The sequence below is a fragment of the Protopterus annectens genome, chromosome 6.part0 (genome assembly GCF_019279795.1).
Source record: "Protopterus annectens isolate FY-2018-M chromosome 6.part0, PAN1.0, whole genome shotgun sequence".
NCBI classification, from domain to species: Eukaryota; Metazoa; Chordata; order Ceratodontiformes; family Protopteridae; genus Protopterus; species Protopterus annectens.
Window position 1 is genome coordinate 756,196,977 of NC_056737.1, and position 26,865 is coordinate 756,223,841.

At 38.9% G+C, this 26,865-nt stretch overlaps 1 protein-coding gene across 1 annotated transcript in view; it reads left to right on the top strand.

Annotated features, from left to right (window-relative positions):
• Nucleotides 1–26,865, top strand: part of LOC122804516 (5-hydroxytryptamine receptor 1B-like) — a 153,982-nt gene that overhangs the window by 40,581 nt on the left and 86,536 nt on the right. Inside the window, exon 2 of the mRNA XM_044074434.1 lies at nt 25,780–25,940. Coding sequence (XP_043930369.1) covers nt 25,780–25,940 — 161 coding nt within the window. The remainder of the gene's footprint in view (nt 1–25,779; nt 25,941–26,865) is intronic.

Sequence of the window (26,865 nt, forward strand, 5' to 3'; positions counted from 1 at the left end):
TTGCTTTTGGGCTGATGGAGGACTTTGTGGGCTATTATTAATTGATTATACTGGATTTGAGAGGGAAACTCTAGCCACAAGACATCTTGGATGCTGCTCTGATGGACCTTTTGCATATCTGTAAAATGAACAGCATCTGAACTACTAGATCTAAGGATTTAAACTTTGCTTGTGACATAAATAGGATGGATTGGAGGGATAGCTATGTAGCTCAGAGAATTCTCTTTCTCTGGTGTAGGCTCCTCAGCCATATAAAGCAGAGTCCTTCCCTAAATGTATTCAAGTGTAACCTGGACCAGTGTATGGGAAATTGGAAATTCACCCTGGGTCTGACAGTTATGTCTCTGACGGACACAGATAATTACTAAGTCATGTAATGTAGACTGTTTATAATAATTACCAGGATACAATAACTTGTGAGACATATTTGAGTTGCATGGCTAGGCTTATAAAGGCCCTAGTGGTCGGTAGCCTAGCATAAACCTATGAACCTAAGATGAAATAACAGCAACACAGAAAGCAGAGATGGTAACAAAGGAGAGAATGACTCAAATGGAAGTGCTACAAAAAATAAATAAATAAGAGTAAAGCTTGTGGATTTGGAAGATAGGGCTAGAAGAGTAGAATAGAATGTTTTGGTTACTAACATATCCGAGATGCTGGAAGGAAATAACAGAATAACAGTTAAACTTTTATGAGACGGCAAATAAGTCAATGGACTGACCAGCCTGTAGGTGAGACACTAATAGAAAGGGTGTATTGTATGTTTTGAGGAAAGAAGCAATAAAAATCCAAGACCAGTACTTGTGAAGCTACAAATCTATTGCATTAAGGAAAAAATCTTAACCATGCTGTGGAGGAAGTTTCTTAAAATGTTGATACAGTTTACCTAAGACTGTCTCTACTATAGTTTTGTAGTTCTATATCCACAAGTCTTAGATTATTCCTAACATTTATCTGATAAGGGGGTTCTTCTCATATTTTTAGGTTATTACAATTCCATTTTGTCATTTTGGAATCTCACCACCACATAAATATAAACACTCTGTAGAGCATATCTTCAGTAATTTACTGCAGATTAAGTACAATTATTCTAGTTTATATGATAAAACCAGGCCTCTGTTGAGCAAAAACTTTCAGTCACTTGAGTAGGGTTTACATCATAATCAGCATGCTCTTCATATCCATCCGTCCAGGACCCCTTTTTCCCATTTTTACACATGGGGTCGGAGTGTCACTTCCACAGTGGCAATCATCTAGAGCCAAGTTTACACTGCTGGGTGGCTAGCCCTGCCACGGTAGTTCTTCCTCATCACACTCACATGCACACTCACACCTATGACCAATTTAGAGTATACAGTCCACCTACTGCATCCTTTGGAATGTGGGTAGAAAACAGAGCACCTGGAGGATACCCATGTGAATACAGGGAAGATATGCAGATTCCACATATAAGGCATCTCAGTTCTGAACCAAACTGGGGAACCTCTTGCTGTGATGCAACAATACTATCCATCGTACTACTGTGCCACTGCTATATTAACATACTTTAAAACATCTTAAATTATAATATTTCCTTATATATAATATTTCTTATACCTTGGCATATTACCAAATTCATGACTAGTTTCCTCAGTTTGGATTTAATTACCCATGAGTTAAAAATGTACATGGATATAATTAATATATAAGCATGTTAATGATGTTCTTCTTCTTTCTTTGAAAATGGTATATTAGTTACTCTCAAACAAATATTTTATTAGCGATAATATCAACCGACAAGGCCTTATTTAAATATTCTAAAATGCCCCCATTATGGTTTGTGGAACTTTAAATAAAAATAAATACATTTATTTCCATCCTCCTCCTTTGTGTTCCTACCAGCTGACCCTCTGCTGCTTTCTAATACTAAATATGGTTCTCATTTTTAGACAAAGCTAAATAAGAAACTGCCTTAAATACAACTTCTATCACAGATGAGTGGTTATAACGTTTTAGGAAAATAAATGCACTTCACATTATTTTACAAAATTAATCCACACTAATCAAAATTATCCATGGGATACATTTATAATAATGTGAATTGTATTCTTTCACCACAATTTTGCTGGTGTATATCACAGCAGTCTCATTTATTTCACTGCTGGTGACTATGCCCTTAAGTATAACAAATGGTGTCTGAATACTGTGAATTTTTGTGTTAGTCTGGAAACTGGTTAATGGATCCAAAATGTATTATTACCCATGTTAATTGTTTTCTTTGCTTTTTATTGCTGTTTTCTATGAGTTAACTTTACCTTAGCTACCCTGTCTACAACTTTTACACACTGACGTGGGAGAAATATTTTCCTTTGTCTCATTTCCCGTGAATTAATGATAAAGTATTTAATCTAAATTCTTATTTTAGCAGTGGTCATCATGCTAGCTAGATTCCCCTTTTATCGCTTCATTATAAGTTGTTCTCTACTTTAATTATCTCATTTTATTTCCCCTTCTATACATATATATTATTTTTCTTCTTTCTCCTTTTATATTTCTATTAAATGCAGATTTTACATTGCACTTTATATATATATATATATATATATATATATATATATATATATATATATATATATATAGTATCATTGTTCATAGGTTTATAGGTTGGTACTAGGCTATCAGCCCTATGGTCTATACAAGCCTAGCCATAACAATTCCCTGGATATTTCTTCCCACACTATTTACTTCCCTGGATCCCTGTCTAGCAGGGCGACTGACATGATCCCCGGGGTGAAGTTCCTTTCTCCCATCCAATCGTCAAGGTTCCTTTTGAAGAGGGCCAAAGAGGCACTCTGCTTGACATGTATGGGCAATCTATTCCAGAGTCTGGGGAGTCTCTGGGTCAGGAACCTATCCCTCCAGCATGTTTTGTTTATTGTGATGACAAGGTCTAGATCCCTGGAGCATGTGGCCCTGAGGGATTGGGATTTCTTTAAGTGTAGCATGTCCAACAGCTCTGGGTTTGACATGGCCTTGTATGTTAAGCAGAGATCGCCTCTCAGTAGACGATATGCGACAGAGTATAGCTGGAGTTTTTTAAGACGGTCAGCGTAGGGCATCTTCTTTAGGCCTGTAATTCTTTTAGTGAGGTATTTCCATGGCCTTTCTAGTTGTTGCAGGTGTCTTGAGAGGTACATACTAAACGGGCCATTGTATTCTGTAATGGGTCTAATGAGGGATGAGTACAGTGGGACAATTACCTCCATTTTTCTGGATGAAAAGCCCTTAGTGATGAGGTGTGCCAAATAGAAGGATTTCCTGACTGTTGTGGTGATGTGGTTATCGAAGGTGAGACCACTGTCCACCTGTGTCCCTAAGTCTCTTATCACACTTTCGGTGTTTAGTGTACTGCCACCTATATGGTACATGTTTTTTCCCAAAGGGGATAACTATACATTTCTTGGCATTGAGCTTGAGCCCATGGCTCTGGCACCAAGCATCTGATTCTGTAAGGCCCTTTTGTAGAGTATCCACATCATTTGGGGTTTCAATAATGGCTCCCAGTTTGCAGTCATCTGCAAACTTTGTTAGCCAGAGTCCCTTAGTGTTGGCCTGTACTTCAGAGAAGTAGATGCCAAACAAGAGCAGTCCCAGGACTGAACCCTGAGGTACTCCACTTGTCACTTGTCTGGAGCTGGCTTTGGAATCGGCTACTTTTACAGTGTGGGTTCTATCAGTAAGCCAGTTAGCAACCCATTGGGTGACGTAAGGATTAATGCCCAGCTTAGTAAGTTTATCTATGATTCCAGAGTGGGGGATGGTGTCAAAGGCCTTGGCAAGGTATAGATAGGCTGTGTGGACCACCTTACCCTTGTCCATGGCTCTGGAGACTGATTCGAAGAAGTCAATCAGGTTCAGGAGGCAAGATCGGCCCTTCACGAACCCAAACTGGGTGGGGTCCAGTGTTTGAAGGTTGCCAATGTCTTTGTTTATAAGTTCCATGATAATGCGCTCCATGGCCTTGCAGATAAGGCTAGTCAGACTAGGTGGATCCCCCTTGTGGAGTGGGATAACTGTAGCTTTGTGCCACTTAGTGGGCACGAAACCTGAGGTGAGGCTATGATTAAACATGACACTTAGGCGAGTTGCTAGTTCATACTGTAGTTCATGTAGTACACAGCCCGGGATGTCATCTGGTCCCATGGATGCTGTATTCTTAGCCTTGGAGACTGCGTTTTTTACCTGTGTGGCCGATATTACCGGAATTTGGCAATCTTCCGGTATTGAGATGGGCCATTTATGAAAATAAAAAATGCATTTGTATGTGTTAAAATAGTCCCAAATGTGGATAAATGATGAAGTATACAAGGTGTATTTATGCTGTAACTCATATAAATGTACAAATTGGCTTTCTTATGGCATATGTGATAGAGGGACTGAATTCTGAATGTCACAGTTTGCTTTGGTTTATTGTAGTGTGTTGGATGTCAGTGTTTATTCCTTTTTCTCCACTGTAGTGTGATCCTGGAATTGTTATATATAAGTTAGTGAGGTGAGGGTACAAAGCATATTTGTATTTTTTTAAAATGTTTTTTTAAGTTAACACTTTTCAGAATTGAATTTTCAGAAATATATTAACTTGAATTCTTTGTTGAATGAACGTAGGTAAATTATAAATAGTATCTGATTATATAAGGAGTGCACTGACACAATATCATGCTCTTATAAGGATGGAAGGTGTACAATTTTTCATTTACAGAAATGCAAAAAATGTATATCTCAGAAATATACTCATATATTTATTGTAAAATTACTTCATTTATGTAAATGCTTTTATGGCAGTCTAGGGATACCTATGAAATTTACTGAAAATGTGTCGTCACAATCACACTACAAAGCTACAGCCTTGACATGGCTGTCACAGTTGTTATATATTTTTGTTCATGCATGCATGTCCACTCACACACATGAAAAGTGGTAGCCAAGTAATACAGAAACTCTGATATAATCAAATATAAAATGCCCAGAGAATAGCTGTACCATGAAATTAAGGATTTATACTTCACAAAGAATGTCTATTTTTAGACTTGAGTTATTTACTGGAAAATAATATAAATGTAAGGCTTATTTTCAGCTACTGCTTTAAGGATGCATAATCAGAAACTGTTATTAATATATATTTTTATTTTATTTTTCATTTCTATATAATTTTCTGATTGATGTAACATACTGAATCATGAAGGCACTATGTTAGATATACTCCATGTGCTGAGCACATATTCAGCCAGGAAGCCATGCTTATGTTCAACACACCAATGACTGACTCCCTTATAGGTTCATAGGTTCATAGGTTCATACTAGGCTATCTGCCCTGGGGCATTTAAAAGCCTAGCCCGATTGTGTTTGGCTTACGCCACCCCTTGATTTGAGTATACTGTGCCCTTTTTAAAGTTTAGTTTACTGTGCCTCTGTCTAATAGTGACACGGAAGTAATCCCCGGGACAAACCTACGATCCCCCATCCACTCATCAAGATTCTTCTTGAAGAGAGTCAGTGAGGTGCTCTGCCTAACATGAATTGGAATTCTATTCCAGAGCGAAGGGTGCCTCTGGGTTATGAATCTGTCCCTCCAGCATGTTCTATTTATTTGTGTGCTAAGGTTCAAGTCCCTCGAGCGCGTGGCTCTAAGGGATTTAGATTTACTGAGGTTGAGCATGTCCATTAATTCTGGGTTGGACATAGCTTTATATGTCAGGCATAGATTGCCTCAAAGTAGGCGGTATGCAACTGAGTAGAGCTGGAGTTTTTTTAACCGAGCAGCATATGGCATCTGTTTGAGTCCCTTGATCCTCCTGGTGAGGTACTTTTGGGGTCTTTCTAATTGCCGAAGGTGTCGGGTAAGGTACATCCCAAAGGGGGCATTGTATTCTATGATGGGTCTGATGAGGGATGAATAAAGGGGCACGATTACCTCTCTTGATCTAGATGTGAATCCTTTCATGATGAGGTGGGCTATGTAGAAGGTCTTTCTAACCACTTTGGCAATATGGTTGTCAAAGGAGAGATTGCTATCAACTTGGGTCCCCATATCCCTAATTACTTTCTCTGTACTTAATGGGTTACCACCTATGTGGTAATTTGTGGGCACATTGTTTTTCCCAAAGGGTATGACTATACACTTTTTGGCATTTAGCTTTAGACCATGGCTCTGGCACCAGTTATCCGTCTCTGCGAGACCTTTTTGAGGGATGTTTGTGTCAGCTGGAGAGTCAATTATGGCACCCAGTTTGCAGTCATCTGCGAACTTGGTGAGCCATAGTCCTCCCACGTTGGCCTGTACCTCAGAAAAGTAAATGCCGAACAAGAGAGGTCCCAGGACAGAACCTTGTGGGACGTCACTTGTGACCAGTTTTGAGTCTGACATGGCTCCAGCAACTCTGACTCTGTGGGTTCTGTCTTTGAGCCAGTTTGCGACCCATCTTGTGACATAGGGGTTTATATTTAGGCTGGATAGCTTATCTATGATGCCCGAGTGGGGTATTGTGTCAAATGCCTTTACGAGGTCCAGATAGGCTGTGTGGACTACCTTCCCTTCATTTATGGCCTTGGTGACTGTTTCGAAGAAGTCGACCAGGTTCAAAAGGCAGGATCTGCCCTTGACGAAGCCAAATTGGGTAGGATCTAGTGTCTGTAGGTCCCCAATGTCTTTGTTTATGAGTTCCATGATGATCCTTTCCATAGCCTTGCATACTAGGCTAGTCAGGCTTATGGGGAGATAGTTTCCAGGGTCCGCAGAGGTGCCACCTTTGTGGAGTGGGACCACTGTTGCTGTATGCCATTCTTTGGGCACATATCCTGTAGTGAGGCTGAGATTGTACAGCAGTTTTACTTGAGGGATTAGTTCTTCTTGGAGTTCATGTAGGACGCAACCCAGGACGCCATCTGGTCCCATGGAAGCAGTGTTTTTTGCTTTGGAGAGGGCGGCCTTCACCTGAGCATCAGAGATTTTGGGAGGCTACACTCTGCCGGGATAGATACTTGCTCTTTTGGGGGGGAGGGGGTGGAGTAGTTTGCACTGAACCTGTCTGCCAGGATATTGGTGATGTCTGTGGGTTCAGTGTATTTTTTATCATTTAGAATCAACTCAGAACAAGTCTGGGAGTTGCATCCCAGGTTCCTAACATAACTGAAAAAAGCCTTATGATTGTCTTTAGTGTCCTGTGCAATTTTTCTCTCGAAGCTGGTCTTGGAGGATTTTATGAGGGATCGTAATTTTTTGCTAGTACTGATTACAGATGCCTTCCCTTTTAGGGATTTTGCTCTATCATGTAGTAGCTTCCTCCTTCTGTTGTACAGTTTATTTATGGCTGGGGTCCACCAGACTGAACGCCTGCCTTTGGATGATTGGGTCTTGATTTTGTTTGGGATAGCATGATCCATGCATTCCTGGAGATGTCCGTAGAATGCATTTATATAGGATTCTGCAGTTTGGGCCGTAGTTTCCACTGGCCCTGGGGCCTTGAAGGATTCCACTTCAGTTTTGAGAAGTGTGAAGTTAGCTTTTGAGAAGTTTTTCACTTTGGTTTTCTGGGCTGGGAGTGGGGTCGGGATGTGGATATCCAGTGAAATTAATTTATGGTCTGATCTTACCAATGAGGGATATACTTCTGGTATGGAGCATAGAGTCCCCATGTTGGTAATGATCTGGTCTAGTATGTTTTCCGCTCTTGTGGGAGTGGTGACTAGTTGTTCCATAGCATTTGAGTTTATAAATTCCAGGAACCTTTGAGCTAAGGTGCTGGGACTTGAGTAATGCTCCCAGTCTATGTTTGGGTAGTTGAAGTCACCCAATATAATGGTGTTTGGAGAGATCTTAGTGTTCTCCAATGTTTTCAGGAAAGCCGAGTGGGATTCCTGACTTTGAGAGGGTGGTCTGTAGGATGCTATAAACTGAAAAGCAGTCTTGCCCACTGTCAGTTGCACATGGATGGTCTCCGATACTTCGTGCACTGCCACTAACCTGGAGGTATAGGTATCCTTGATAAATATGGAAACTCCCCCTCCTTTTGTGGTTCGGTCTGGGTTTTGGGGCCGAAAAGCATGATATGAGGTATAACCTGGTAGTGCTGGGGTGCTCTCTGGAGCCTTGAACCAGGTTTCTGTCACTGCACAAATATCGATGTTCTCCATACTGAGGAGAGCTTCGAGTGCATGCATCTTGAGGTTAAGACTTCTGGCGTTTAGCAGCATTACCCTTAGTTTCTTGTTCCTTGTGCTGTCTATGGAGGTGGGTTTGACTTTTGAGCCTTGCCTAAAAAAGACACTATGGGGGTGGCAAGAGCCTTTGCCAATATCCGGAAGCCCAGGGGTGACAGGTGCAAGGCGTCCCTAGTGAAGCAACGTGGCTTGTCGAGCATGTCATCTCAGGCTGACAGACACTGGATCCCCTTTGAATGACACCAAAATTTTAGCCAATTGTTATAATCGATCGTTTTGTCTTTATACTGTGGCATCATTCTAGGTGAGGGTAAGATGCTGCTCAAGGTCAGGGTCATACCGGCCTGGGCTACATGATCAGAGAGCTTCTCTATGTCTCTTTTCATGTAGTCGAGGGAGGTACGTCTCAGGTCATTCACGCCAGCATGTGCAATGACTGAGTCATATTTGTATTTGCTTTGGAGTGACCTGAGTGCTTGCGTTATGTGGCGGATCCTAGCGCCCAACAGGCAGCTCACTGTGACCTTCTCTTTATTCAGCCTGGTGAGCGGTACGTCAGTGTGTCTGACAATAGAGTCACCTATTACAAGGGTATCAGGTGTGTTATTCAGCCTTAAGGGCTGTGACTGCTTGGCACACTGACTTTGTGTGCTATGTGTTGTACGTGTTTTGTTTTGGGGTAGCGTTTGCTTGGATGTCTGTTTTGGAGGTCTCTGTTGCTTAGGTAGATTTTTATTTAGAGCCTCCAAGTATGTTTTTGTGTTTTTATGTGTTTGGTTCGCTGTTGTGGCGGGACTATGTGATACTGGAATTGTGTTGTGTGAGATTACCTTCTCTTCCTGACTGGTTACACCAGTTTTGAGATGAGAGAGCTCAGCCTCCAGTTTGGCTATATGGTTGCATCTCTCACATATATTTTAACCTGTTTGGAGGAGGAGAGGGTTGTCCGTGTACATGAGACAGTTGTAACATTGCCTCAAAATTCCCAGATTCACCAGCTGGACTGGAGAGGAAACCATTGACTGACCTTTGGACATGCTAGAGTAATATAGGGAACTGAATTAAAATGGACCAATAGGGGACAAGGTAATCGTAGAGAGTATAAGAGTAAGTAGTGCTTATGGTTTATTAGTGCTAACTTGTAAGATTACTTATTTGGACCAGTGAGGGGCCTTAGAATGAGAATATGGTGTTTAATTTGAGAGATAGAGCAGTTCTAAGGGAAAAAGTGAAGAGCAGACTTTGTGGAGCCAGGACTAGTTTAAACCCAATTTGGCGGTGCTGCCCGATGTTGCGCTATGCGCAAAACCGCGCAAAAGAGGGTTTTAAGAGAGGGAGATCAAGGAGTTTGGAATTGACCCAAAATGGCCAATAAAACTACAGTTTCAAGGCAGTAACCACTCCCACAGGGGCAGGCAGGCTGCTCAATGTTTATCACTGCCACTGATGAACACAGAGACTTCCCTTTAGCTCAAGCAAACAATGGCCTCCAAGAAACTTACAAACAGTTCAGAACAGCAAATCTGTAACTGAACTTTTTTAAATCTCAGAAAAGTGGGAAAAAGCAAGATTTTTTTTTTGTTTGTTTGTTTTTTTTAAGGAAAGCAGAGGTTCACAAGTATCAACAAGTTAGAACAGTGCAGTAAATGACCCCACACTTGAGTGCTAGGCCAGAGACAGATAAAATGCAAGTTTTAAGAAAAAAAATGATTTTAAAAATAAGTGCAGGCAGGAAATTCAGTAATCAGCTCTAGGTTGTGTTCTAAATACAGTTACCAACACCAAAATCAAGTTTAACAAGCCAGAAAATGCTCAAAAATAAGCAGCAATGCAGAAAAACTTAACAAATAATCTGAAGCAAAATACTTAAAATCTCAAAAGTGGCTCCTTTCTTCTCTCAGCGTTTTCTCCTCTTGGTGGGTGCTTCACCAACAGCCAACAAGTCCAAAAAGACACCAAAACCACAAGGCAATTGGGTTTTAAGAGAGGGAGATCAAGGAGTTTGGAATTGACCCAAAATGGCCAATAAAACTACAGTTTCAAGGCAGTAACCACTCCCACAGGGGCAGGCAGGCTGCCCAATGTTTATCACTGCCACTGATGAACACAGAGACTTCCCTTTAGCCCAAGCAAACAATGGCCTCCAAGAAACTTACAAACAGTTCAGAACAGAAAATCTGTAACTGAACTTTTTTAAATCTCAGAAAAGTGGGAAAAAAACAAGATTTTTTTGTTTTTTTGTTTTTTTTAAGGAAAGCAGAGGTTCACAAGTATAGTGTGTGACTGATGGCTTTTTTCTGTAAAGATTGAGGTATCTTAGGAATTTTGTCTTTCCCTGAGCTGATACAACCATGGAGTTGGTATAAGTAATTAGTGCTGAAGTTGGGAGAAGGTGCAGCCCTCCACTATAAGAAGGGGGTACAGGATGTTGCCCTCCCTGCAAAAATAATTTTTTCCTGTAGCTTTTACACTTTGAATGCTATTTGCATTTGAGTGATTTTTCTCCTTTGTGATAGAATTTTATGATAGATCATAAAGGAGTTGAAAACTTGTCAGATGGATACAGAGCCATTCTGGTTATTGCTACAGACCACATGCAAAGATACACATGTCAGAGTAGAATAGAAAATGTAGGCAAATACGTAGGCTTGACTGGAAAAGCTGACTAAGACTACACCACAGACTGCTGTGAGGGAAAGGTTAATTTGCTGTACTTATATTAATTTCTTGTAAATTGTATTGTTTCATTGCCATCTTTTATTTTGTAAGTTGTGGTGCACTTTCATTACACTATGTTTTAATTGTTTTCTACTTTCAATTGCATATTTAAACTAGGAAAGAGAACAGAGCTATGCTTCTTGTGAGTCGCAGAAATTAGAACGGGTCAGTAAAGGTTAATTACATGTGAAATGAGGGAGGAGCTAGAAAATAAGCATTGTATTTAAGGGGCAAAATAAAACATTTCAAGGCTTTACTGGAAAAGCTCACTCAGACTCTCATAGACTGCTGTGAGGGAAATGTTAGTTTGCTTTTCTTATATTGCTTTCTTGTAATTTGTATTGTTTCATTGCCTTCTGTTTTGTATATTGTGATGCATTTTCATTACACTGTGTTGTAATTATATTCTGCTTTCAATTTCATATTTAAACTAGGAAAGGGGCCATAGCTGTGTCTCTTATGAATCACATAGAAATTACATTTTCCTCACCCTACCATGCTATTGTTGTATTTTTAAACTCAACCATCTATGAAGTTGCCCACTTATGTTAATTGATCACATATTTCCTTCCCTCTCCTTCTTCATTGGCTATTTTCAGTAAGGACTAAATTATCATTTTATGAAGTCATTCCCCTTTAGCTATTTAAATTTATCAGCCATTCCACTTTATCCTTTAGAGCCAGAATACTAAATTTCCTCCCCCATCCAATCTAATTTGCTCTTTTAAAATTAGTGGCTGTCCCTCTAGATAGGTAAAACTTGAGTTACTAACTCTTTCATATCAAACTACTTAGTGCACACCACAACTTTTAGGATATTAACACATTTTTCCATCTTACCTTTAAAATCTCAGTAGTCATCTTTTGTGATTAGTGCTTCTGTTTTGCTCTTGTTGAGAGAAGGACCAGAGGACATTAATTACTGACTGTCTCTGATTCTGTGTGGGACCTTCCTGATTGGTCTGTTTGCTATTCAAGGCATCTAGCAGGAAAAGGCTACAAGAAGCCTACAGACCCCTGTATCATCTGGAACAAGGATACTAATCACCAAAGAAACTCTGGCCTACTTCTCATCTTGGGATTGGTGCTACTGTTTTGCTTCCAGTGAGAGAAAAAGCAAAGGGGCATTGTATCCCACCAGCATGAAGCTGTTGTGAGACTAGCACTAGTAGTAGCCAGGTAGTAGCCAATTAGGTGATTCACTACTATTCATCATTCTTCACAAAGCTATTTCTTTCTTTTCAGTAAGCACTGCTTGTTTCACTGCTGCCTAACCTGACTTCAGAATATCTCCTAAAATATTTCATCCATTAATTATCATGGTCTACTTTAATAGTTTCCTCTCAAGTATTTGGTAGTGGCATGTAGAGATGCAGGCTTTCTGAGCTGACATTTTCCCTGTAAAAACACCCTTGAAATGTCATCAGTACCTAGCTGTGTACAGGGCAACTAGTTTGCAGTGACAAGCACTGCCTCCAGAGTTGCAAACTAGATACTCCTGACATTACTTTATATTCTCACTGCAACTGTCTAATCAATAAAAAAGTGCCTGTTGCCATGGATATGAACTATCCAACACTTTCCATTACCAGTTTGGTGGATATGGGCATGCTGAGGCGGGTCTATATCAGAAGCGCAAATGGACAAAAGAGCAAACGTCCTCTGATCGAGCTTTAAAGATCAAACTTCTAAACAGTGAAGACATGGAAGAGCAATTTTTTTCCTAGGGAAAAAAATCGCTCCTCCACAAAAAAAAAACAAAACAAAAACAAAAAGAAACAAACAAAAAAAAACAAATGTAAACACAATAAAAAGTGGGGGGCTTAGCCCACCACACCTCCCCTACTTAAATATACCAATTCCAAGATCACACCACAGTGGAGGTAAAGGCAAACTTCCAAAGACGGCCCAGCGATTTTTTTTCCCTGGGAAAAAAATTGCTGTTCTGTGTCTATCTGTTTAGTGCCTTCAATCTTTAAAGCTCGATCAAAGAGCATTCACTCTTTTGACCATTTGAGCTTTTGCTATAGACCCTGCTGAGGCAATGTAGAAATTGCCTTATGTTTACTGACAACCAGTTAATTATCAAAAAAGCTGCTAAGGTATGTGAGAGATGTTTTTACACAATGTCACTGGAGACAAAGCTCTCACATAAAAGCACTCCTAATGTCAGTCAGGTTGTCAGCAGTATACATGCTGCATCCATCATACACTGTACAAAACAGGCACATAGACCCATACATGCTGAGACACTTAAATGTAATTGTCCTAAACTGCAAAGACCTTGTAGATGAAAGGCACATAACAAATGTCTTCACCAGTCCCAAATGCACTCTGTCAAAACAACATCCACGCCAACATATACAGCCACATCTCATGGAGCCTCTACTTCTAAGCCCATACAGCACATCACCACACAATCCAGCCTCTGCTCAATGGAGACTCCAGTGGGAAATACACTGATATCCCTCTCACTAGGCTGAGTAAGGAAAAAGTCATGGTCACTTGCTTATCCAGGGCCAGGATCTGCCACATTACACATGCACTCAGGTCATTGAACCAAAAGTACCAGCATGGTTCAGTCATAGTCCATGTGGGTGCAGATGAACTGAGATGTACCTCCATAGATTCTATGAAGAGAGACTTCATCGAGCTCTTGGAATTTTTGTCCCAGGCTGGTATAAGCCTAGCACTGAGCAGCATTTTACCTTCTCCAAGGATGATGCCACAATTTGCACAGAGGATGACTGACTTGTATAACTGGCTTAGTTTATGGTGTCATTCTAAGGGGGTCCAACATTTGTCAACATGGAAGGAGATGGTCAGCGGACCATGCTGCTTTACAAGAGATGGTCCGCACCTCTCCCATCTAGGCTTTTGAATATTATTTAAAACATTGTCCTCCCCCCACAATGCCTTTTTAGGCAATGCCAAACTGAAATTACTTTCAATATAGCAAATCAAAACCAAGAAAATCTAAAGGTGTTAGTGCTCAGTGCTAGAAATGTAAACAAGAAACTCCACTTCCTACAAGCTCTCTTCATCTTAAAGAATGATGATATGTATGCAGTCACTGAGACATGATTTAAAGCTGCAGATAGCACACAGGCAGTGCAAGACTATAATGCCTTCCACATATTTAGACCAGCTACTACACAGATAGGGACTAAAGGTGGTGATTCTCAATTTACATCAAAAATAAATATACTTCAAGGCTGGTCAAACAGGGTAATGCACATTCAAATCACCATAGGCAAAAGCCCATACAGCTTCCTTGTGAGCTATAGGTCCCCCTGTATAATCCAAAAAACACATAACATATATTTAAGCTTATCAGGAACACTCACCATCCAACCCAACACCATGTACATTGTTTTTAATTACCCCACTATTAACTGGAAATCAGATATGACACCAAATGTGCAGGGACAGGGATTCTTGGATTTTGTAAATACAAACTCTCTGGACCAGATTTTCAATAGCCTCAGACACAATACTCAGTTGTGTGCAGAGCTCATTGTTAAAGAAACACCTATACTTAGCCAGAAGATATAGAAAACCTACTAGCAGACAAATTTAGCTCTAACTTTACCCCTCTCCTCAGGAAATACCATCAAATCTAACTCTGCCTACTCTCATCAGGGAACAGGTCCAGACAATATCCCAGCAAGCATTCTAAATAGCATGAGACATGAACTATCAGGCCGTCTGGTATTGCAATTTAACCATAGCCTCCAAACAGACTTCATGCCTCACAAATGGAGAAATGCAACAGTCATCCCTCTGCACAAGGTGGCCAATCTACAGGCTCTGGAAACTACAGATCCATAAATCTCACTAGTCTTATATGCAAAGAATTATCATGCAAATGATCAATAATGATATAGAAACCTCTGGGCAGTGGACCCAATCCAAGTTTGTTTTGTAAAGGGCAGGTCATGCCTACTCAGCCAGGCAAATGGGTTCACACTGCTTACCTTGACCTGATCAAGGCATTTGGCACAATATCTCACAATGGTGAGAAGGTACATTTGGTAGAAATATTATCAGCTTTTTGTCTAAGGTATGTGGTACAGTTTAGCTTTGTACGTCACAATACAGTCATAAGACAAACAATTTATATTTAGTAAAAATAAAAGTAGTTATAGCAAAAAAAAATCATAAAATGCACCTGTTAAGGTTCCTGTCACAATATAAAGACTAAGGGTTATAAGAAATTCAGGGCTTGACCTAAGTAGCTTTACCTACTTGCTGTCCAAAGCATGGTTACTTGATCTTGTCATTGTATCTTTATGTGACCGACTTAAAAGGAAATTTGTTGATAGTTAATATCCCTAAGTGCAAAGAGATTGAAACACGTCTGTTTTTTTGTGGAAATGCTTAGAGTCCCACTCCCCTGTAAACTAATGCAAATAACTATGAAGTCATACTACAAAAAATGTGTTCAGTTATGATAGGATTGGTAATTTTTTCTGTCAGCAGAAAAGAATAATGGTTAACTGAGTTTTATCCTTCTCATTTTACCCCCCATCCCAGTAGCACACAGATGCAATCACATTTCTCCTAACCAGTGACTCATATTCTAATGCAGCCATCTTAGGTTCATAGGTTCATAGGTAGGTACTAGGCTATTGGCCCTAGGGCCTATATAAGCCTAGCCAAAAATGTACCCTGGCTTTCGCCACCCAAGAAAATTATTTTCCTGTGCCCCTGTCGAGCAGAGCCACAGAAGTGATCCCTGGGGTGAATTTCCCATCCAATCATCAAAATTTTTCTTGAAGAGTGCTAATGAGGAGCTCTGTTTGACATAGATAGGTAGTCTGTTCCAGAGTATGGGAAGTCTCTGGGACAGGAATCTATCCCTCCAGCATGTTCTGTTTATTGTGGTGACAAGGTTTATGTCCCTAGAGCGGGTAGCTTAGATGGATTGGGATTTCTTTAAGTGGAGCATGTCCAACAGCTCTGGGTTTGACATAGCTTACTTAATAGTGCATGGTTATGTGACAGAAGGGAGAAGCTTTTATCAAAATAGTATTAAAAAGTGAGTGCAAATGCATGGATACATAAAATCACTTTATTACTGTGTAGGTTTGGCTAAACAAGACTTTAAGGAGTAAAAAAGTCAATAAAAAACAATGTCTCTGACATAATTATAATCGGTTATATGCAAATGAGCCAGTCCTATTAAAAACAAGCGGCAATTTCAAATATCAAATGAATTCAGTTAATCAGTTTTGGTTTATGTGCTTGTGATCTAAGCAGAGTGCATACAAATAAACTATAATAAATGCACAAAGTTCATTTTACAAAATTAGAATATTTCATGCGAATAACAGGATAGTTTGTGCAACATTCAGGTCTTAAAGGACCTCTTAGACCTCATGATTATCATCACAGTATGTTTTACAGGACAAAATCATAATAAGAAAGTGACAGTAACCAGGTAGTTTCAGGTATATTCTGAAAGGCATTAGGAGTTCCATGCAGCTCAGATGACCATCTGGGCCATTCAATGAAGAACCAGTAGCTCTCTAAGGTAAGAGTGACCCCTATTATGAAAGCAAGATACATGAATAACAGTACCTTATAGGTAACCCTGAAAGAGAATGGAAACTGGAGCACGTATGACAGATCATGTGTAATGTGATGGGAATGGGAGGGACCTGCTAACAGCTGTCCTGAAGAATTCTGCATTAAAGGCAGGAGACTCATGGTCAAAAGTAGAGAACCTGCAGCTACAGAGTATTACAATAAACAATCTGCAAAGACAGCATAAACCACTCTAGTTAAGCTCTTTCATTGAAGAAGGTGTTTTAACTAGGTGATTCCATAGAAAAAAAATGGATATTCTAATAACTGCTGATGTCTGGCCATTAAATGTCATCTGATTATCAAGGATCACCATGAAACCATTCACCTTGGACAAACTCTTACCAATTTCTTCTCTGTATAATAATGTGTGGTAAGACAAGGAGTAGTGGATGGTCTCATAACAGCTTCTACTGATAAAGCTTAAGTATAGGCTGGGTTGAACTTTAAGAAGCTATTTTTCATCTGAACAAAGATGGACTTTATGATGTCATTGAGTATTACTGTGGCTGCCACTTACTCCTGAACAAAGGAGAGATTAACATGACTATTGTCTACAGATTAATTAGACTCTAATCATGTTTTTTGAATGATATCTCCCTGAAGACCATTTCTCAATCGCCTTATTATAAATGGTAGCTTAGAGAATGACTGACAAATTTGCTTGAGACCTAGTATCCAAATGCACACTTACTGGGGACCAGGACAACCAAGCCCTTCTTTAAAACAGATTTCAATGTCCCATTCCTTAGTGAAAACACAACTATCTGAAAACAAAGTGGGACAATGATATTCAAGCAAGCCAGGTAGGTCCAGGGTTCACTGCACAGGTCACTTGGTGCACATTTGAGATCACATTCACGAACTCAAAATAATAAACACAGTAAAGCCTCAATAATTAAAAAAGTCCAGTGGTGACCATGAAGGAACAAAGCTTAGCTCATCAAGTGCTTATTGAAGAGTTTGTAGCCTAATGAGTTCAACCTCTTTCTAGGAGCAATCTAGCGCCATTCTAATACTCAGAAGGTGAAGAGATTACTGCTTGATAAGGGAGATTAGGAAGTAGATTCTATCATCACTCTAAACCTCTTACCTCAACAATTAGGGACGCAGCCAAAAATACTGGAGAACAAAGGTCCAAAATCAGGAACATATTTTAAATATTGCTCTTATATGCATAGAAATATGTCAGAATATCAGAGTTTATCTAAGTATGAATTTTTGGAAGATATGAAATCTCTTTCCATAAAATCACAAATTTCACAAGAAACAAACCAAAAAAATATAACCAAAATCAGGCACATTCTCTGAAATCAGGGATAGCTGACATGTATGCTAACCAATGAGAAGAGAGCATCAGGTGAGTTATATGTAGCAGAAACCTCCCTTACAGAATACTGTCTTTCTATGGAGATCAATGAGTAATAATAGTGACAATGCTCATCTCATTCAGTCTTGCCCTCCAAATGACCAGTCCATCTCCAATGACATTGCAATACTCACCCATTCATCAGTATACAACTGGTCACATCAAGGCTTGCTTGTCGTAACAGAGGGTGGGTGTACAAGAAATGAAGCAAACTGGTTAAGAACAATGGCTAGGTCTGTATTATACCACCATTTCTTCAGGGTCATTCATACTCTGTCCTGACAGGAGATGATCAGGTACAGAAATCATGCCATTAGTGATAACCCCTTTTAAGTTTTTCTACTGCATCAGTGCAAGATCAGAAGAACTTAATATGGGGAGTACCAGGGTGAACTGGACCAGAAAGTGATCAGATCATGAAGCTGATTCAATCACCAAGTCAAAGCAGACCATACTCATCAGGAAAAACAAGTCCAAAGAATGACCTTTAAAATGGGCCACAGTGGTGATAACAAGAAGAAATCTGAATCACTTCATAATACATAAATTCTTCTATTACAGCCACTGAATTGTCATCAACTCAGATAATGAAATTACCCAACACCAACCAGTTTCGGTGAAAAAGTACTAGGCTGACAAGAACATTATGAGAATGAATATATAGTTTGTTCCTCTACCAGTGATGTATTAAAAGGAATTGATGTTATTGTAGGGTACCTGTCCATTCTACATTGTTCTAGAACAAAGATCAGCTAGTCATACCCTATCTAAAACAATGAATCACAGAAAAAAAAATAGAAGGAATTTCAGCTGCAAGATAATGGCCAAAAATATCAACCTGACATATTAGTAGGAAGAACACAATGACAGCTTTCCAGCAAGTCAGAAATAATATTTGGTTTTGCTGTATGTAGACCTCACATTGGTATATAATGACCTTTATGGACCCATATTGACACAGGTCCAGCCTATTGACCTGTAGATGGGTATGAGCTTACTGGATAACACAGGAGACAAAATCAATGTGTAACCCAGAAGTTTCACATCAGAATGGTAATGACTAATGGTAATGGAAAATAGGATGATCTTCCCAGAGCGAACTCCAGTGGGCAGCTAGTGTCTGGTTTACAGCTAATGTCACCTCTCTGAATCTCCATCTTTTCCAAAGGTAGGTGAAATGTTCATGGATCTATGGAGGCCAGAAAAGGTGGAAAGATCATGAGAGACCCCTGTCATAAACAATGACTATGATATTCAATAGCCAGATTAAAATTGATATAAGTTATAACTGCCCCTAGATTCTAAGACATTTTGGTTATCTGTGTAGAACCTCTTCATTAATGTGGTCTGACAGCCCTGAATGCACTATAAAAGCATACACCAAATAATCATGAAGCATCAGGATTTCAAGTATGGTGATTCTATCACATAATGTAAAACACAAACAAAAACTAAGAACCAAAAATACTTGAAAAAAAATAACAGCAGAAGACTGCAAAAATCTTTTAATACTGCTTGTGGTACCTTGGCTCAATGCCTTCAAGGAATAACAAACCATATCAGCAGCAGTCCTTTTATACAAAAATAGGTGAGTCATTTAACACATACTTAATCAATTAATTGACAAATAAGACCCAATGGTATAACAATGACAATAAATGTGCCCTCAATAACAACACATTAAAGGTGAAAAGAAACCATACATAAAACACCAAAACTGTGCATCAAATTGTGTACCATATCCACCCCTTAAATATATATTATAAAACACCAAAATTAAAATTAAAAATTTACTTCCAAGTTCATTCCCCTGGGATATAAAGTTCCAAAATTTACAATAAATCTAGTCTCCAATTGCAAAAGTTTTGAGAGAAAACATTACCAGCATATTCATCACAATCTGGTCTAGCCAACACCCCAAAGAACGGACCTTGCATTCAAATTGTGTGTATCTTGTTAATAATGAAGTTTGCTTTTCATGTAATGTAAATGATAGTTTAAATATAGTAAATTTAACTGATTTAGTTATTAGTAATGAAGCTAAAAATGTTCTACTTAAAGGTACCAAGTTCATTCCAACACATTTTCCTACTTTAGTGGATGTGCTATGGGATGTTAAAAAATGGTTTCTTTTCACCTTTAATGCCTTGTTATTGAGGGCACATTTATTGTCATTCTTATACCATTGGGTCTTATTTGTCAATTAATTGATTAATTATGTATTATTAAAAGTATTAAAAGATTTTTGCAGTCTTCCGCTGAGCTCTTTATTTTTTTCAACTATTTTTTATCTCTATCACAGTCAATTCCCATCATTCCATGATGTGTTTCCAAGTTATGATGCACCAATGAACTACATTATGGAAGAATTGTGTAAATGAATGTGATGCAAACAGCTAAAACTCCAATTGAACAAATGCTATGATTGCAAGTTATGCACACCCATCCCAATGTACATGTTCAGTCCATGTGCACCCATTACTCAGGCATGCATTTTTGTACTACAGTACAGAAAAGGCAGTCTTCTCTGTTTAACATGTATGCAGCAGGATGCATCCTGATCTATAGCTTCCCTGTATAGAAGCTGCAGGCCGCACAATGTCTAGGGAAGGTAGGAATATGGAGTTGCACGATGTCTAGGAAAGGTATGAACATGGAGCCAAAAGTATGGTCACACTTCTGTTGAGCCATAATATCCCTCAAATGGGGAAGCCAAGCATTCACGGGTGAGACATTAGGGTTATTTTAAGGGGACAGCTGCATACTGTAAAAGGAGGCAGTCTTGGGAGCGAATATCCTTTAGATTCTTCTCACAGTGACTTGTAATGATTAAAATGGACTTCTTATTATTGCCTACAGTTATTGGAGTAATGTGTGGAGAATTGCAGAGTTTTTAACGTTTAGTCATGGTTACCCAGAATGTACGTTGAAATGAGTGGAAAAGGAAGGAAAACATATAACTACCACTAACCTGAGAGAGTACTTCCTGCCTCTGGGTATTCACTCATAAAATGCCATCCACAAAATGCAGAAGTACCACTGGATTGCCATACTATATGCCTTCTTACTAAGGAAGCCTAGCAGGTGGGGCAATATTAACACAGCAGGTCTGAAAAAGTGGCTACTAGAGATCTTGGTATATATAATGTGGTTAATATGATAGGCATACTATGCCAATGTATTCACGAAAAAATCTGGGGCAATGAGTCCTTCAGTTGTTTCAGAACTTCATATAGTTATGGGAATTGCCTTTAGAGTTTGTGTTCGGCCCTATTTATAGCATTACCTGAGAGTAAGCCTTAGTCATTGTTAGTGCACGTTATTTTGGAATCCAGCCAACGATGTAACAACAAAAATATGCTGGAAGTGGAATATTAAAATAACTTCATTGAATGTACAACAAGTTTGCAAGACACTATCACTTAGATAAACCTAAGTAATATTGTAATAAAGTAACTGACGCAAATAATCATAAAAATAGATCTGTAGCCATGCATGTAACCAAACTTGCTAGGAAAGAAAGACACTTATTTTTAGTAAAAATATGAACAAAGCCTGAGGTGTAAGAAGCATGTAGGTCATGGGAGAACTAGTCTACATTTCTTATACGACTTTCTGAAGAAAGCAAATAATAAATTAAAAATAACTCAATTAGTTAAAACCTAGAATACCAGCTATTAATAAAATGTTATGAACTCAATGGTTATGTAAGGTGCTAGTGAAGCAAAATAGATGGAGTACCTAGGTCAAACTCTCTTCAAAAGTGAAATCCAGCTGCTAACACTTGGTAAATTTTTACCCTCTGGTATGAAAGCAAAGTTATGTTTAGTTATTAGTCATCAGGGCTAAATCACTCGCAGTCTCAGACATTCCTTTTACTAGTAAGGTTAATGAGAAAGTAGTTTACACACAGAGGTGTGTTATACTTTTGCTTGTCAGACCCTCCTTAATTCACATAAGTCTTGTTCTAGACCTACAGACAGAATAGAAACTGACCTCTTATGAGTGTTTAATGATCTCCTGATGACAAGAGATAACATCTATTATTCAGTCTTGGTTTTGCATGAGTTCTGAACTGTGTCTGACATTGTGGATCATGTCATCTTGGTCATCGAAATGAACATCTATCATTGATTTAACTCTAAAGTGCTTGAGTGCTTACCTCATCTCTAATCTCAGGAGTTAATTAATTTGGTACCTGCTGTATGAGTTTGAGGTGCCACAAGAACTGCTCTTTGCCCCTCTGTGCGCCAGTCTGCAGTTAGTGCAGACTACTAAGGCTATGAGATGTTAATGGACTGCTTCCTGTCATCCAGGGTTTTATTCCCACAGAATTCTTTTGCTTACTTTGCGACCTTGAGCAAGTCACTTTAGCAGATACTGATCCAGCAAATTGGCCTAGGCTCTCAGTGGTGTCCTAAACCGCATTCTTTGTAACTACCTGTGAACCTGTATTATTCATGCAGAGCATGCTACTATTAGGTGGCTTAACAAGACTGAAGTACTTATTATTATTTATTATTTATTTATTAGTATTTATTATTGTTGATACACAGATGGTATTTAGCTAACTCTGTTCTGCTCCCAGAAGCAGGAACTTGATTTTTTCACTCTTGGGGTCTATATTGAGGCTCTACAGTCTTGGCAAAACTGGATTCATCCTAAGCTCAATCATCCCAAGACAAAGATAGTACTAGTAAACAGCATTGTGTCTCATTCTTCTGCCTCACTAGTTTCGTCTTCTTTCATATTTTATGATACGAGTAAATTGAAGTTAATGGCTTTCTTGTGACATCTAGGAGTGATGCTTGATTACGTCACTAACACTTACTTGTTAAATCTTCTTATTAGTATCTAAAACATCTCTCAGATTAAACATGAAATACCACATACACATCTTGCTACAATGATTTATGCCCCGCTGACTTTCAATTTGTTCTGTGGGAATCTATAAATGCTACATGGGGTTATTTATGGAGGCTTGAATTTAGCAATGTTTTCTCCTCATTTCTCTTTTTTAGACTGTGGTGTAAGGGAGGGCTCAGTGCTTGGCCCCTCTTTCTTCAAAGTGCATCTGCTGCAAATGGGTGATCTTTTTAGGCGAAGACTGCAGTATCACTGCTATGTTAATGACATACAGCTTTATGTCTTCTTTCCATCACAGTACTTTGCTGGTTCTGGATTCCCTTGCAGATGATTCTGACTACATCCATCAGCTCCATCTCAGTATTCCTATGGTGGTTTTTATGTCAGGGCTAGCAGTGATAACAAACTGACACTGAAGGACCAAGTATCAGCTGCTATAAAGTCTGATTCCTTGCATCTAAGGAATATTTCCCCGGTCAAGACCCCTTTCCTACCTGCGAACCTGACTATGGTCATGTATGCCGTGATTTCATAGTATCTGGTTTAATGTAACTCCCTATATCTATAGCTTCCACACTATGAATTTAGTCACTGACATCCTGTGCTGAACTGTAATACACTTACTAAAAGACACTTCACATTATCATAATATCACCTTATCCTTCAGAGGCTACCTGTTTGGTTATGTGTCATTTATACATTTCCAGTCCTCAGTTATTTATTTTAGGTCCCTGTATCCACTGGCTGCTTGTGAATCTGAGTGCATCACTTAAACCTGGTTGATTTCATTTCTTTGCCTATGAAGACATGCATGTTTGGAACACATTATCTAGGTGGTCTGAAAAGCTACAATACTCAGGGACATTAAGGGGCACCTTAAGATGAATTTCTTTAATTTGCCACTTTTTTTTGAGTTACCTCACTGACTTATGTGTTATATTTCACGTTTTTCTTATGCTTTATGCATTGTTTTATTTGCATTATTGTTTGGTTGCCAGTAGAATAATAAAACAGCTTGATCTGGCTACACTTTTGACCTCACCTCATCTACATGCATCAGTTTTAATTTTTTGTATACTTCATAGCTTAATCTTTGGCCTCATTTTGTTTACAATGCCCTTAAATGGTTTCTATAAAACAGCTCATATGCTGTCTATCAAGACAAATAGATATTTGCAAACATTTTTTACTTCATCTCCACCTCTGCACTGCCCATTTCCTACGCCACCGTGATACCCATCATTGTTTCTGTCTTATTCTTTTCCCGTAGTTCTAAAAGCAAAGTGTTACTGAGTACTTAGAAGGGTAGCCAGACAACAGTTTGCTGCATCATACACAACCATGATGGCAGCTGATGAAGGCTGTTGTCGTTAGCTGTCTTGTGATTATCTTTACAGTAATGTAGACTTCCTGGCAATTGTTTACATTAAGACACACTGTGATGCACATAAGCACTCATTGCCTCGGAGCAATGCATGTTGCGAGTAATTGCCTCCCCATTTAGCTTTCAATTAGGTTAGATATAAAGCAGCTGAAATAAAAGTAAAACTGAAAATAATTGAACTACTTTTCCTTCACCTAGTGGTTGTATTAATTAAAAAAACTTATTTCTAATAGATTTCCCCAACTTAATATAAGTGAATTCAAAATGTAACGTGGGGAAAAACAGTTTGCTTCAAGTATGTAGATTTGTTTAATACTACTGTTACATTAGGGGATAAGTAGTTGAATTATTTATATTTAAGCTATCTGTCACTTAAGTTTTCTGTCTTCAGCAAATAACCACAGGCAACAATTTACTACACTTAACCCTCTTTGGTTATATAAAACATTGCCCAACCACAAAGAATTACAAATTATTAATGTATTCAACTCTTTATTAAAAAATAGAATGGCATTTGTATTAGGGGTGTACATTTAATACACTTCATGGCCATGGAATAAAACCAGGGGTTAGGTTGGGGTGGGAGGCTATGGTTCTTGGGCCAGTACCTTATTTTGTAAATAATGAGTATCTACCCAACCTGACAGTTATTATGACAAGGAATACTGGAACAGTGTGTCCATCCAGAGCTTTCTGGTTTTGACATATGCATCAGATGGTCACTTAGTGTACAGTTTGGGTGTACCTAAACAAGACAAAATCCACTTGTCAGTCTGTGTTGTGCAGGTGGCAGTAGAGGTCCACCACAGTTTTCTTTGAATACCAGACTTAGCTGACATCTGCACCAGGATGGCATTCAACTCCACGTTGCCTATTACACTCCCATACCTGCACAAACTAAGATGATGTGTCTTAATTTACTTTAAGACATGCTTTGTAACACATTATATAATTGTTTTTAATTTGATATAATATACAGTGGCAGAAAAACTGGTTCTACTATGAAACGCCAACCTACTGAAAGTTAATGTTCCAAAGGAAAGAAAAAATATTCTTGAAACCCAAAAGGGCAAATTTTTTTTCTTGTTATTTTTGCAGGTGGGCAAGACCCTGCACTCCCAGATATGAGGGACCAAGCCCACCCCACCCCCTGAACTTCTATATCAATTCCATGGTAGCACAAACTCGAAGAAGTGAGAAGTCTCCCCAAAAAGTGTGTGTGTGTGTGTGTGTGTGTGTGTGTGTGTGTGTGTGTGTGTGTGTGTGTGTGTGTGTGTGTGTGTGTAAAACTATACCCTCTGGATGAGTGGAAACAAGGAATTCAAACAGTTTTATTCAAGAAGAAGTCTGATGGATAAAAAGGAGACATACAAGTTATCAAACATTTAATTGTTGATGGATAAGGCTAAGGGCATTTCTTAATGAGAATCATGCTTTGTTGAAGGTGTAAGAGCCCTGACTAAGACGAGAGTCACACACAACAGTATATATAATATTAAGTTATCACAAACCAAAGTGCTGAGTGAGTGCCAGGTTTGGAGAACATGAAATGGTCGGCATGGTCTTTTGTTAAATTAAAAAAGTATGCAGCTTTTAAATACTTTCTGTAGTTTTGTTCAGTAGTACACATCTCGCTTTTCTCTTCCTTTCACAGGAAACCTTCTTGTCATCATTACAGTAGCTGCAACTAAGCAGTTTCGTTGCATAACATCGATTTTCCTAGTGAACTTGGCAGTGAGTGACCTCCTGGTGGGAGCTGGAGTTATGCCACTTGTTGCTTTGGAGGTAATATACAACAAATTGAGCAAACATCAGGTAAGAACTATAGCCATACACCAATGTTATATTCTTACAATCCCATTCTGTGCTGAAACAAATAGGTTTTAAAACTCCCAGCTATCTCTAATTGCAAAATTTAAGACCTGATGATACTAAATCATATATGAGACAACATACTTTTTGCAGAATGTGTACTATTTGTTTGTCTTTTCCTGGTTAGGGGTCATCACAGCAGAACTCCGGTCCACTAATGATTGGCAGTAGATTTTTTATGGTGTCGAGTTGCCAGCACGACGCCCAACCTTCAGCGAAGGCACGCCCATTCACGTATGTCTTTCGGAGGCCACTCAACCGCGGGGAGGACATGCAGACTCCACACACAAGGCACTCCAGCCGTGAATCGAGCAGGAGAACCTCTTGCTGTGAGGCAACAATGCTACCGCTGTACCACCGCGGCTTCCAACTGCAGAATGTTTACTGTAAATCCATTAACGATATCAGATTTAGGTTTTCTATAGGTTTCTGTGGGTGGGTTTTAGTTTGCTCAATGATGCATGAAAATGGTAGTTTTACAAAGACAAATTTTATTTATATTTGATATAATCTGAGATCCATTTAATACAGTTTGTACCAAAGCATGTACTTATTTTTCATAATGCCTCTATATTCTTTGTGCAGAACTCTGCAGCTGAAGAATATGCAAACTAATATTTCTAAATAAACTTTTTTTATTGTGCATTGCTTTTATTCGTGATACGAATAGTATTATAAATATATGTTGTCAATAAGTAGAGAATTAACTTGATAATGAACATATATTACATATTTAGAAATCATACATTATACCATCAATGCTAAGATCATTTTCATGAAACACAGTTATAGGCTCTGTAGGACCTCTGCAAGAATGTTATTATGTTTCATGGGTTTATAAATAGTTTAAGCACAATTCAGTTTTATA